General features: G+C 55.6%; 1 protein-coding gene across 1 annotated transcript in view; it reads right to left on the bottom strand.

The window, feature by feature from the left end:
• Positions 1-261: 261 nt before the first annotated feature.
• The window catches only part of NOS2 (nitric oxide synthase 2), a 43,654-nt gene continuing 31,049 nt past the window's right edge, over positions 262-12,866 (bottom strand). Inside the window, exons 17-27 of the mRNA XM_025363087.1 lie at positions 12,479-12,653; positions 11,182-11,314; positions 9,975-10,053; positions 9,000-9,181; positions 7,452-7,615; positions 6,280-6,487; positions 4,618-4,705; positions 4,115-4,236; positions 3,522-3,670; positions 2,371-2,565; positions 262-849 (exon numbers count right to left, since the gene is read on the bottom strand). Coding sequence (XP_025218872.1) covers positions 742-849; positions 2,371-2,565; positions 3,522-3,670; positions 4,115-4,236; positions 4,618-4,705; positions 6,280-6,487; positions 7,452-7,615; positions 9,000-9,181; positions 9,975-10,053; positions 11,182-11,314; positions 12,479-12,653 — 1,603 coding nt within the window. The 3' untranslated portion in view covers positions 262-741. The remainder of the gene's footprint in view (positions 850-2,370; positions 2,566-3,521; positions 3,671-4,114; positions 4,237-4,617; positions 4,706-6,279; positions 6,488-7,451; positions 7,616-8,999; positions 9,182-9,974; positions 10,054-11,181; positions 11,315-12,478; positions 12,654-12,866) is intronic.

Genomic DNA, 12,866 nt, shown 5'->3' on the forward strand with positions numbered 1-12,866 from the left:
GGGTTCAGCCAGCCACTGGAAGCCCAGCTCCGCATCCAGCTGATGCCAACACATCCTGCTTGGCCCAGCAAGAATCCATTTCCTCAGGCCCCATAGACCAGCAAAAGCTCCATCTGCTGCTGTCACACCTGGCAGCCATTTCAGAGGAGCCATGGCCTGCCTGGGGTGTTCCTCTGTGGAGGATCTGTCCAGGTTGTGACACCCACCAGCTCCCCACTCTGAGGGGAGCTTTCCCTACAAAACACCCACACACACATAGAGTGTGATTAAAATAAAATGCAATTCATATAAATATCTCCATCAAGGAATCATACAGGGAAGGCCCAAGTGGCCATAGGGAGCAGACTGGGGTGTTAGTTTTTTAAATACCGAGAATACCGAGGCATAAATAACTGTACACAAGGCAGTTAAATACAGAGTGGTGCAACAGCACCTCCTGGTGGTCACATGAAGTGGTGCACTCAGCGACGGGTTCCATCTTTCACCCACTTGCCAGGTCTGGCATTGAAGCGTTCGTCTCCAAGGGACCAGGGAGGCCCCAGCTTGAGAGAGGAGGCTCCGATCAATCCAGGGTGCTACTTGGTAGGAGGTCAAGTAAAGGGCTTGATGGGGAACGAAGTGAGGAAATAAGACTTGAGGCTGGGGGATATCACTTTTCTCCATCTCCCCAGGGCCTGTGACCTCAGAGCTGCCTCCACGGTTAAGTTCTGTGTCAGCAGCTTTAACCCCTCCCATGGGCCGTCAGAGGGCTGACATCGCCAGGCTCCTGGGCTGCACTGCTGCCCCATCCTTCTTCGCCTCGTAGGGAAATACAGCACCAAAGATATCTTCATGATAGCGCTTCTGGCTCTTTTAGGTGGAAACAGAGACCAACGTGTCAAGTCCAGGCTGGGATGAGCCCCCGGGGCTGCCCAGCTTCCCTGTCACGTGGACCTTCATGAGCCATCTGTCTTCCCAACTGTCATACTTAGATTGTGCTGGAATCTGGTTTAGAGCCTAACCCCGCTCAGCACCTGCTCTGGAGCGGGCCCTCTAACCATCTCCAAAGCTTTACTTGGCATTCCCATGTCCTGCCCAGTGCTCACCCTCCACCCAAGACGCTCCAGGAAGTGTGAGCTCTGAGATAAATACGTTTGGGAAACGCTATGTCCTTGCTTTGCTCCCAGCCTTGAAGGGTCCCGACGCACAGCAGCAGGTTGAAGCCCCCCAGAAGCCTTGTAGTAAAGCAACGTGCTTGCCTTGGCTTAACTAAGCCTGTCCCAGGCTATTCAACCTTGGAACCTTTTTGATGCCAAATATCTACTGACCCATTCAACCCATTTGGGGAAATGCCTGTTATCTCCTCACTGTCCTTCCAACACGCCAGCTTAACTCCCACCCCCGGGCCTTTGTACCTGCTGCCCCCTCCAGAACAGCCCCGAGTGTTTCCTTCAGTATCCACGGGGCTCCTCCCCACTATCTCGGGTTTATTCTCAGACGCCGCCTTCCAGCTCTGCCTTCCCTGGCCACCCTATTTACAATTACACTCCCCAGCGTTTCCTGGGCTGTTTCCTGCTGTTTTTCTCCAAAGCACTACACCTCTTTCTTTTGGGTTTGTCAGCCCTAGTAGAATGTAAGGAATTTTTGCCTGATTCATTTACTGGTCTATCCCTAGCACATAGTAGATGCTCAATAAATGTTCAGTTGAACATATGAATGTGTCTTAGGGAGAGTATGGAAGTGACAGTCACAGGGTTTGGAACCACAGAGAGGCAGACTGAACTCTAGGCTTTCATATTCACTGCTGTGGACCCCATAGGCCCCCTTCCCTCTGTAAAGCAGGGTGCTTCCCTTGTAAAATCCTTGGCAGGACTGAATGAAATGTCACATGAGAATCCTTGGCAAGCACTTGGCCCCGTGGAAACCCTTGATAAATATCACTATTATCTTCATCAGTGAAATGCAAGCCCTTGCTGCCGCGGGGATGAGGGTGAGCAGACGCCGGCCTGGGTGTGAATAAGAAGTGTGAGGTTCACACGAGGCTGACGGGGGCAGCCTTGCTCTCCCCTGTGTTCACAGCCTTGCTTTGGCCACACAGATACTTTCTGAAAGGGGGTTTGGGGAGAGGCCAAGGAGACTCTCCTGCCCCCATTCCACAGACGGCAAAATGGAACCCATTCACCCGACTTCCCAAAGCTGCGACCAATCCGGGATGTGCAGCGGAGCCTTCTGACAGCCCACCCAGCTCAGATCTCAGTCACTGCTAAGATTCTCTTGGGATCCAGAACTTTTCTGGGCCTGACTCCCCTGGGTCTACCGGCCACCCCTGGTCCTGGCTCCAGTGGCCTGTGCCTTGGCCAGGACCCTCAGCCCACACACCCACTACTATACCTTGAGCTGAAAGAAATAGTCCTCGACCTGCTCCTCACTCAAGTTCAGCTTGGCAGCCACCAGCTGCTTCAGGGTGTGGGCCACATCCCAGGCCATGCGCACATCCCCACAAACATAGAGGTGGCCCGGCTCCTCGTGGAGCACACGGATCACCTCGCTGGCCAGCTGCTGCCGCAGGATGTCCTGAACATAGACCTGAAACCAGAGGAAGTGGTGGGTCCAGTCCCCAGCTGCTGGGGACAAGGCTTGCAGACAGGCCTGCTGGCCTCAGGGAGGCGGGGAGAGGGCACTAAGGGCTGTGGAGTGAGTCCCCTCCCAGCCAGGACCTTGCACGGGGCCAGGCTCAGGATGAGAAGGAGCACAGATGCCCCAGGGGCTGGGCTGGGAGTAGAGAGATAAATGCTGGACACAGTCCTGCCCTCGAGGGGCTGACCATCCAGTGGGGCTCCCAGACTGTCTCTGGATTTGCCATGCTTCAAAGAGGCATCAATAAAGGCAGTCCCCCCGCCCAGGGCTCTGCCTACACCCCAGAAAAAGGAGCCTCTCAATGCAGACTGTCCATCAGGTCCCTGCAGGATAGGGATCCTGGGCTCCCCAGCTAGAAGGTCCAGGAGTCAGTCGGACACTCTCTGCTCCAGCTCCGCACAGGATGCACACTGGCCCCAGCACTGGGCACAGAGCACTGGACCCAAAAGGTGCCCTGGTGGGACAAGTGTGTGAAGGCCGAGAGTCTATTCTGACACCCCAGGCTCAGGGGGCAACGCGGCCTGGGGGCAGCAAAGACCCCTCTGAGGGCTGTGATGGAAGCGTTGGCCACCCTCCAGCCTTGCTGGGCTTGAGCGTAGCCAGCCTGCACCACCTCTCCCTGGGCAGTCGCGTGTCCCAGGGGACCTGCTGGGGACCTTCCGCAGGCTGAGCTGTGGGCTTAACCCGCGTGTGACCTAGGTTAGTCCCGAACCTCTCCAGGCCTGTCACTTCTTCTATATGAGAGGGCGTAACACTCTTCACAGCATCACTCTGATGGTTGTGAACTACCCGCACTTCAGAGCTCAGGAGCTGAAGGCTCAGGGAGGCGAGGGGCCTGTGGGGACCCAGGGCTCACCCTGGAGCCTGTGTGTGTAATGCTTCACCTGCTTCGAGGCTGCATTTACCTTGGGCTTGCCAGGCAGACGAGAATAGGCTGTGTGCACCGCATGCAGCACCCCCTTCTGGGCCATCTCCAGCATCTCCTCCTGGTAGATGTGGTCCTCATCTGGGCGGCGGCACCCAAACACCAAGGTCATGCGGCCTCCCCGCACTCCTGCAGGAGTCCCGGGCTGTTGTTACCATGTTGGCCACCAGAGGGCGCCACGGCGCCAAGTCCAACTGGAATTCTCATTTCACTCTCACTAGCTATTTAACAGCATTATCCCCACTTTACAGATGAGGAAACTGAGGCCCAAGGCATTCAGATCACTCATCCATAATCACTGAACTGAAAGTGCGGATGCAAAATTCCCTCAGCCCATCGGAGGTCAAAAGCAGGGACTTTCCCGTTACCTCCACTCCCAGGAGGGGGAGCCCCGGCTACGATGTGGGAGACGGAAAGGCGGCCATTCTAACCCACAGAGTCCCACACAAGGAGGCAAATTTGGGAGGCCTTCCCTCCAGAAAGGTCCGGGAGCCGTTTGTGGGGCTGCAGTTCTGCTTCTAGGCAGGCGCTGCCCCCTGGTGCCCCTCCCACCTGGGAAGCCTCCAGCCTTACCCTTGTGCTGGGAGTCATGGAGCCGCTGCTGCCAGAAACTGCGGAAGGGGGCGATGCCTGTGCCAGGTCCGACGAGGATGCAAGGATGGGAGGGGTCCTCGGGGAGGTGGAAGCCGCTGGCGCTGAAGAGGACAGGAGAAGACGGGGCCAGCCCTCAGACACCCCAGGCCCACACACACACTGGGTGCCTGGGGAGCTGGGCCTGTGGGGGGCGGTCGTGAGGGGGTGGAGAGGACAAGCAGCTGCTATTTGATTTCCCACGTCCTGCAGGCTGCTTCACCTCTGTCCAGCCACCAGCACCTCCCCCAGGTCCTTCTGAAAAAGGGCCAAGCTCACTGGACTCTGAAACCCACCTGTCACCACTGTCCCTGCTAGAGACAGCCACACCAGTGTGACCCCAGTGGGGGCTCCGAGCAGCACCTAAACCCCAGATCCCTCCCTTTCCTCCCGGAACCCCCAGGGGTCAGCGGTCCCACAGGGGACAGAGCGGAAGTGGTGCTTACTTTCGTATAAAGCAGGGCACTGGGTCTTGGGGCTTCAGGCTGTTGAGCCATGTGCTGCAGACGCCGTGGTGCAGGGGACCCTGGCCATCTGCAACAATAACACAAAGTGACCAACGTCCCCACTGCCCATGCGCAAACCGTGCCAGCTGCTCCGCCCACACCACGGCCTCCTTGGACGCCCCCACTCAGGCACTCTCAGGACTCAATGAGCAGCTGTTTGTCCTCCTGGTTCTGAGCGCCACCCTCTGAGAGCGCAGAGCTGAGGAAGGTTGAAAGGGACTTAGAGAGGCTGCAAGCTGCTCCTTCTGCCAATGCGGAAACCGAGTCCCGGAGAGGAAAAGTGACTTGGACAAGGTCACTCAGGTCGTGGCGGAATCAGGTGGACAGCTCAGGTTCCCTGACTCCTACTCCAGTGCTCCTTCCAAAGACTTTCTCCAGGAACACCCGCAGCTCACCTCTGAGCTCCACTGACAGCAGCATGAAGTGACCCCTCGGGGTGGCCACTGCTGTGTGCGCTCATGAGCATGGCCCTTGCTGGCAGCAACCCTGGGTGGTGGATGAGCTCTGCGCATTTCACCTGCTCTGGCGCCTCGCTTTCCTCCTCAGTGGCCCCTCCTGGGCTTGTAGAAACCCAGGAGGTCTCTCTGGGTTCTGTTCCCCTTACAGTGGCCCAGCACTTGAAGGAGGCCTCCCACCAACTGCAGAGGTCCCCCTGGTTTTCCTCGGGATTGAATCTTGCTCTCACAGGACATGTCGGCCTCTCCTCTCCTGGTCTGGGTGGGTGTTCTCTAGCAGGGCAGAGTCTCTGCCAAGGTTTTATAAACTGTGTTTTTGCTTCCTAGAGGACAGAGGGCTCAGAAGTGTGGGCAGCTCCCAGCTTTGCCAACCCAGGCAACTCTCAGTTACAGAGGGCAGGGCAGGGGGCAGAGGCTGGTGGTGGAGCTGAGACCACCTGGATGAGATGCTGGCCTCCCCGTCAATGGCAGCATCACCAACCCTTCGCTTCCCTCAGTGACCCTGACCTTTCCTTCTTGGCTTCTGCACAATGAAAATCATGTAATTATTTCTATGCTTATCTCTCCACTGCTGCCTCTAGATGTTCCCTGAGGGCAGGGCTGATGTCTGCTGTATTTCCCCACCCACCCCAGTGCCAGGCATGGGGAGGTGTGAAATAAACCATCACTAAATGAGCTCAGTGAGCGAATGAACAATCAATGCAGACTCTCCCCTGCGTTCAGGATATACAATCAGGAAGACTAAGAACCACTGGATTCTCACCAAGGGTTGGGTGCTCTCCACGTCTGATCTCATTAAATTGTCGCCAGAGTAGTGGGACAGTGGAGTGGTGGAGGACTTGGACTCAGCAGTTGGACTACCCAGGTCTGAATCTCAGCTCTCCACTTACTAACAGTGTGACTTTCTGTGCCACCTGTAAAATGCACACAGTACCTACCCCACATAGTAACTGATCATATACACACAGAAGGCTTGGTTTAGTGCCTGGTTCCTAGAGATCTCTCCCACACACCTCCTAATACTGTTAACAACTCTAGGCTGTGGGTGTTCCCTCCCTCCTTGAACTGATGAGGGAGCTGAATCCGAGTTGATGAACAGATGCCCAATAAGAAATGGAGAGGGCCTGCTCCAGAGCCCTGGGCTCACCTTGGGTGTGGTACGTGACCACGGCCACAGTCAGGTGGATCTCCGTGGGCGTGTGATCCCGGGAGGAGCTGATGGAGTAGAACCTGGGCTTCAGAATGGGGAGCTGGGAGAGCAGGAAGCCAGCAGACACCCGCAGGGATGGGAACTCCTCCAGCACCTCCAGGAACGTGGGGCTATTGGTGAACTTCCACTTGCTGTACTCTGAGGGCTGAACACCAAGGGTGATGTGAGTGACTCGGGGCGCCTGCCCCATTTTGGGGGAAAGGCTGTCACAACCCAGTATTCATTCACTCACTCAACAAACAAGTCCATGTGCCAGGCACTGTCCAGGGTGCTGAGACTACCAAGCTTGAGAAGAAATAGTTCCTGTCCTGGAGGAACTCAGTCCAGTACATTTATCTAACTTGTGTTACCTCCACTCTCAGCAACTCATGGGCAGGGGTCAAATCTTTATTGTAATTTATTTGGGGCAAGGCTTTGGAACCAATCAGACCTGGGTTCAAATCTTGACTGGGTGTCCTCACTATGGAATCTCATCCCAATTACTTACCTTTTGTGAAACAAGGATAGCATTGCCTACCTGGTGGGGATGTTATGGGAATTAAACCAGAAAACATGTACCAAGCTAGTACATTGCAGCCACAAAATAATGGTGGTGGGGGTAGTTGGAATCAAGATAATTAGCTATAATGATGATGATAATAATGACAACCAGTGCCTTTTGCAGACTTGGAACCAGACAGTTGCAGGTGAGTTAATACATTCTCTCATTAACTTATTAATTCAGCTGTCCGTCTGTCACTCTGCCCATAATGCCCATTTATCCATTCATCCACACCATCCATCCCCCAATACATCTTAAGTGACAACTTTATTCCAGTTTTGGGGAAAGCAAAGACAGATAACGATGGCTCCCCTTTCTAGCTAATATTCAAGGCAGTGCACTCTGGTTGTATCCTGCAGACACTTGGAAAAACTCAGTTCACTCAACACAACTGTGTCCCAGACATGGGCCAGCGGATGATGCCTGGCTTCCCACCAGCCTTTGACAGGTCTCACTTTGGGAACCTGGGTGGATCCCTCTTGGAAGTTAAAGACCAGCTCTGGGCTTTGGCTCCCCACATGCTGGGACCCCCCACATACCCCCACTGCCCACCAGCCCTGATCTTCACCTGGCACAGGGCCTCCAGCCTCTGTCTCTCAGTCGCTTCTGTGGCCACCTGGGCCAGCTTTTGGAGCAGCAGCTGGGTTGGGGGGGTGGTGATATCCAGGAAGTAGGTGAGGGCCTGGCTGAGCGAGCAGGGGGGCAGCCTCTTGTCACTGACCCAGTAGCTGCCTGGACGGGGAAGGAAGGTGTCAGGATGGAAAAGAGGCCCCATTCGGGATTCTCAGTAGGTAGCAAGGCCCCCAGGCAGACACCCCCTGTCTCCAGCTGCAGGGGAAAGGAGGCTCTGAAATCTTGGTTCCAAGAGCAAAAGGCAGGAAGGAGGTGGCACATGGAGAAAGGATTCCAGGAAAGGCTGAACACCAGCCCCCCAAGGGGCACTAAGTTGGCGTGGTCCTGATGAACTAACCATGTCCTTCTCTGGCCCAGACCTGAAGTTTAGCAAGACACCCATTGGCGATCTACAGACTCACAGTGACTAAATCCACCAAAGACTAATGGATACCTCACAGGCCAGTTGTTCACTCAGAGAAAAGCCCATGACTGCAGTCCCCTGGGTGCTGTACCAAGAGGTGCTGGGTGAGCAGAAGATGAGCCCAAAGGGAAGTCCCAGGGGGCAGCATGCAGGGCAGTCACAGCACAGACTCTGGGGCCAGCAGACACGGGTTCAAACCCTGGCTCCCCACTTCCTAGGTGACTGAAGCCTCTGGGCCTTGGGTTCCCTCCGTGTGAAACAGATCTGATACCAAAACCTATCTTGCTGGGTTGGCATGAGCACTGAATCAAACTGTGCACATAGTAGCTGGTGCTGTGCCTGGTACACAGATGCTTTCTAAATATTAGGTAAAAATATGAGCAGGACATTATCTCCTCTGAAACAGAGGCATAATGAACCACATCCATCACCCTACGGTCACAAGGACGTCTGTCTCGTTGTCCCCATGTCTCAGGTTCTCTCACTTTCTCCTGGACAGTGGGGAGCACCACCAGGCTCTGCCTCTCTGGTCCCACTTTCTTTTTTAATTTTTTGAGATGGAGTCTCTGTCACCCAGGCTGGAGTACAGTGGCAAGATCTCTGATCACTGCAACCTCCACCTCCTGGCTTCAAGCAATTCTTGTGCCTCAGCCTCCCGAGTGACTGGGATTACAGGCATGAAGCACCATTTCTGGTTATTTTTGCACTTTTAGTAGAGACAGGGTTTCATCATGTTGGCCAGGCTTGTCTCAGACTCCTGACCTCAAGTGATCCACCGGCCACGGCCTCCCAAAGTGCTGGAATTACAGGCGTGAGCCACCATGCCCGGCTTATCCCACTTTCTCACTTTGGCCACTGCATTGCGGGGATGTTGTTATCACTGGGGAAACTAAGGCCAGGGAGCGATGCTTTATGGGCTAGGACTGTTTTCATAACTGCTTTCACATGAGCTTTGGCGGCCCACCCTCTCAGCAGGAAGGGCAGGGATGGCTGTCATCGGCAGGCCCAGGCCCAGCCCCTCAGCCAGGTGGGGTGGCCGGAGGATGCCAGGCAGCACTGGCTCTCTGGCCTGGGGCTCACCGCTCTCGTCCAGGGCCTCCAGGCGCACTGTCTGGTGGGGCGCGGGGCCGTCCACCACTCGCTCCAGGATGCCTTGGACCAGGGCGGGCTGGTTGCCTGGACAAACCCCGAGGTGCTCCCCCGGCAAGTAGTTCAGGCCTTGGCCGTCCTCACAGGAGAGTTCCACCAGGATGGTGGCACGGCTGGGGAAGGAAAATGAAGCCTCAGGTGACGTTGGAGGATTTCCTCCAGGGCTCCTGATGGGCGGGCCAGTTTCACCAGGAAATGTGCCCTCCTTTCATTTTCCTGGCTGGTTCCACAAGCCTGGGCCACCACCCTGAGCTTGGGATGAGGGATCCCCACAGGCAGGGGTGCTCGAGAGGGCCCCGGGAGCTTCCCTTTGGGGAGGAGGGGGCCCACCCCTTCCCAGCAGCCCTCTGAGTCCCCCTAGGGCTTGGCCACAGCCTCTGCCTGGAGAAAGCATCCCCCTTGGAGACACGTGGACATCAGAAGAAACCTTTCCTTGTTGCCAGGACAAACCCTGTTCTTATTAGAACCAAGGCCAGTTTTCCTAATGCACGCGGGGAGGACTGCACAGATCAATGAAACCTGCAGATAATCCACAAGGCTCGTTTCCCAGAGCTGGGAAATGTCCTTCCCTGCCAACACTTTTCCTGAAAGTTCTTCAGAATGAGTCAAACAGTTTAAGTCTCTCTTGCACTCTCCTTTTAGTGAAAGAGTTCAATGAGGAAGGAGAGGAAGTGGAGCAGGTGCTTAGTGTCCAAGCTGGAAAAGTGGCCCGTGGTTAACCAAGAGTAGATGTAAAAGCACAGGTGGCCGTGGGTTACCAGGTGGGCCGGTCCTACTGACAGTGTGGCTGCTAATGCCAGCAGATGCTCCTCCCCTCTCCCTTCAAAGACTGATTTCTTCTGGCCTTTCATTCCTTAGAATAAAATCGACAGAGCATCACCCGAGAAGCCCTGCACTTGCCCTTACCTGGATGTCAGACTCTGTAGATTCTGCCGAGATTTGAGCCTCATGGTGAACACGTTCTTGGCGTGCACGTTGCTGAGGGCTGTGAAGAACACAGAGACGGTGAAATGGCAAAGTGGCTCTTAAGCATAGGTAGGGGAAGCCCCCAGGTGTCTGAGTCAGTGACACCTGGACACTACACTTGGGGCATGCTGCTGAGGTGGCCGTTGAGGGTTTTCTTTTTCTTCCTTTTATTCCACAAATAAAGATCCTTGGTTCAGGCCGGGCATGGTGGCTCATGTCTGTAATCCCAGCACTTTTGGAGTCCGAGGTGGGTGGATTACTGGAGGTCAGGAGTCTGAGACCAGACTGGCCAACATACTGAAACCAGGCATGGTGATAGTTCCTGTAGTCCCAGCTACTAGGGAGGCTGAGGCACGAGAATCACTTGAACCCGGGAGGCGGAGGTTGCAATAAGTGGGAATCGCGCCACTGAACTCCAGCCTGGACGACAGACTGAGACTCCGTCCCCCAACGCCCCCCGAAAAAAAAAAGTCCTTGATCTGATACAGGGCAGCTTCTAGGTATTGCTTCTAGGTGTTGGGAAATTCAATTTAGGAACCTAAAAACAAAAGTCCCAGGACATCTCCATGGCTTGGGACCCACAGGAGAGCATCGCTGACATTGGGGATATCTGAAACGTAGAAACCTGCAGGACTATCTTAGTCAGGGCACAGGGCACAGCACCCCGGGGTGCAGAGCGGAGAGTTCACCACTACAGCCTGGAATCGCCTCTGTGACGCCTTCTTCACGACCCTTGGTTGCCTTTGCAGCTGGAAGGCGGGGGCTCAGACCCCAACATGGCCACAGGCTAGCAACGTGCTTCACCTCCCTGAGCTGCAATTTCTCCATCTGTGCCTTTCTCCCAGGAGGAGTGTCCAGGCTCACTTAGCCCATGTGGGCCAGGAGCCCCGCACAGTGCCCGGCACACAGTAGGCCCTCGGCAGATGCTGTCCCCTTCTCTCTCCACCACCCTCCTGGGGCTCCCTCCTGAAACAGCCTCCCTCAGTGCCTTGAGTCTTGCACCCTAACAGGCTCTTGCATGCAGTGAGAGGGAGGCGCCCAGGCCAGCTGTCTCTGTTCAGAAGGAGACCTGGGGGTCTCCTTGACCGTGGGCTCAGGGCTCAGACCCCAACACAAACAAGCCCTGTGTGTGCAGAGAAGCAGGTACCTTTGCTGAGGTCCAAAGGCTGTGAGTCCTGCACGAGCCTGTAGTGGTGTGCGTCCCAGGTCACACTGGAGGTGTAGAGCTTGGGGATCTGAATGTGCTGTTTGCCTCGGACATCAAACGTCTCACAGGCTGCCTGGAAGAAGGTGGAGCAGACTGGGGTTAACGGTCAGCAGCAGCAGCATCCGCACCACCGGGGCTACCACTTTTTAGGCCCTTACCATGGACCAAACACTGAGCCGTGGGCTTCATGTAAGTTCTAAGCACACTTACCTGATAGGGTGACAGCAAGGACTCAAAGAGGTGCCTGGGCTTGGCACATAGTAGCTGTTGCTACTATTATAAATATTGCTTTGTTTTTGTTTTGAGACAGGGTCTCACTGTGTCACCCAGGCTGGAGTACAGTGGTGCCATCATAGCTCACTGAAGCCCCAACCTCTCTGGGCTCAAGCAATCCTCCCACCTCAGCCTTCCGAGTAGCTGACACCAATTATGCACAAGCAAGCCCAGTCAATTTTCTGTATTTTCAGTAGAGGCAGGTTTCACATGTTACCCAGGCTAGTTCTGAGCTCCTGGGCTCAAGCGATCTGCCCACCTCAGCCTCCTAAAGTGCTTGAATTACAGGCATGTGCCACTGTGCCCAGCCATTATGAATGCCAATATTGACATGATCTTGTATCCTCATGCCCACACTGGGAGAGGTCTGATTGTCCCCATGTTCCTGGTGTGGAACCACATGGACGAGGCCCAGGCTTTGGAACCAAGCCTGCCCCGACACACGCTGATAATCCTAAGCACCACCAGTGAGTGACACTCTGCATGACTGACGAGTTCCCTAAGTGACTAGGGCCAACCACCACAATAAATAGCTACGGAGACACTGAGTGGATCCAAAGTGGTGGTGGAGAGATAAGGGGTCAGCATCTGCCGAGGGCCCACTGTGTGGTGCCTGTGCCCAGGCTCTCTATGGCTGCGAGACTGAAACAGACACAGAAGTTAAGAGGTGACCTAGGTAGTCAGTGGGGGAAAGCCCTTAAACAAGAAGCTCCCTAAGGGCAGGGGGTACCTGTGCCACCTGCTTCCCCAGAGTGGTGTGCACCAGGTGGAGCTCTTCTGGGGGGCTGAGGGAGAGCACCAGTGACCTGCGCCCTCAGGTCAGTGGCCTTGGCCCATGCCTGGGACCACATCTACAGGACCACGGGCAGAGGTCATGGCACCTGGGATGTTCAGCACAGATGTCCTAGGCATGAATGCTCCCTGTCATGTCCCTGCTGTGGAGCAGCTCTGGCTGGGAACCGACCTTGAAGGTTTGCACGGCCCAGCTGCGGAAGGCGTCCTCCTGCCCACTGAGCTCATCCCCTTCTCCCACAGGGGTGAGCTGAGAGGCCCCCAGGTGGGACAGCTTCTGATCGATGTCATGAGCAAAGGCGCAGAACCGAGGGTACATGCTGGAGCCAAGGCCAAACACGGCATACCTGCCCGAGAACACACACAGAGACTCATGCCCCATGCAAGCAGCACCTGGCAGCCAGCACCCAGCACCAACAGCCTGGAAGGCCAGCCCCAGACTCTTCCCCTCTAGCTGGAGTATGGAGCTGGATCCCCTTCGGGTCCCCCTGACCCCAGAGCCTTGTCACCAACTCCCATGACCACCCCATGCTTGGCCTACAGACCTGTGAGAGGGACTT

Source organism: Theropithecus gelada, chromosome 16 (genome assembly GCF_003255815.1).
Source record: "Theropithecus gelada isolate Dixy chromosome 16, Tgel_1.0, whole genome shotgun sequence".
Classification (NCBI taxonomy): Eukaryota; Metazoa; Chordata; class Mammalia; order Primates; family Cercopithecidae; genus Theropithecus; species Theropithecus gelada.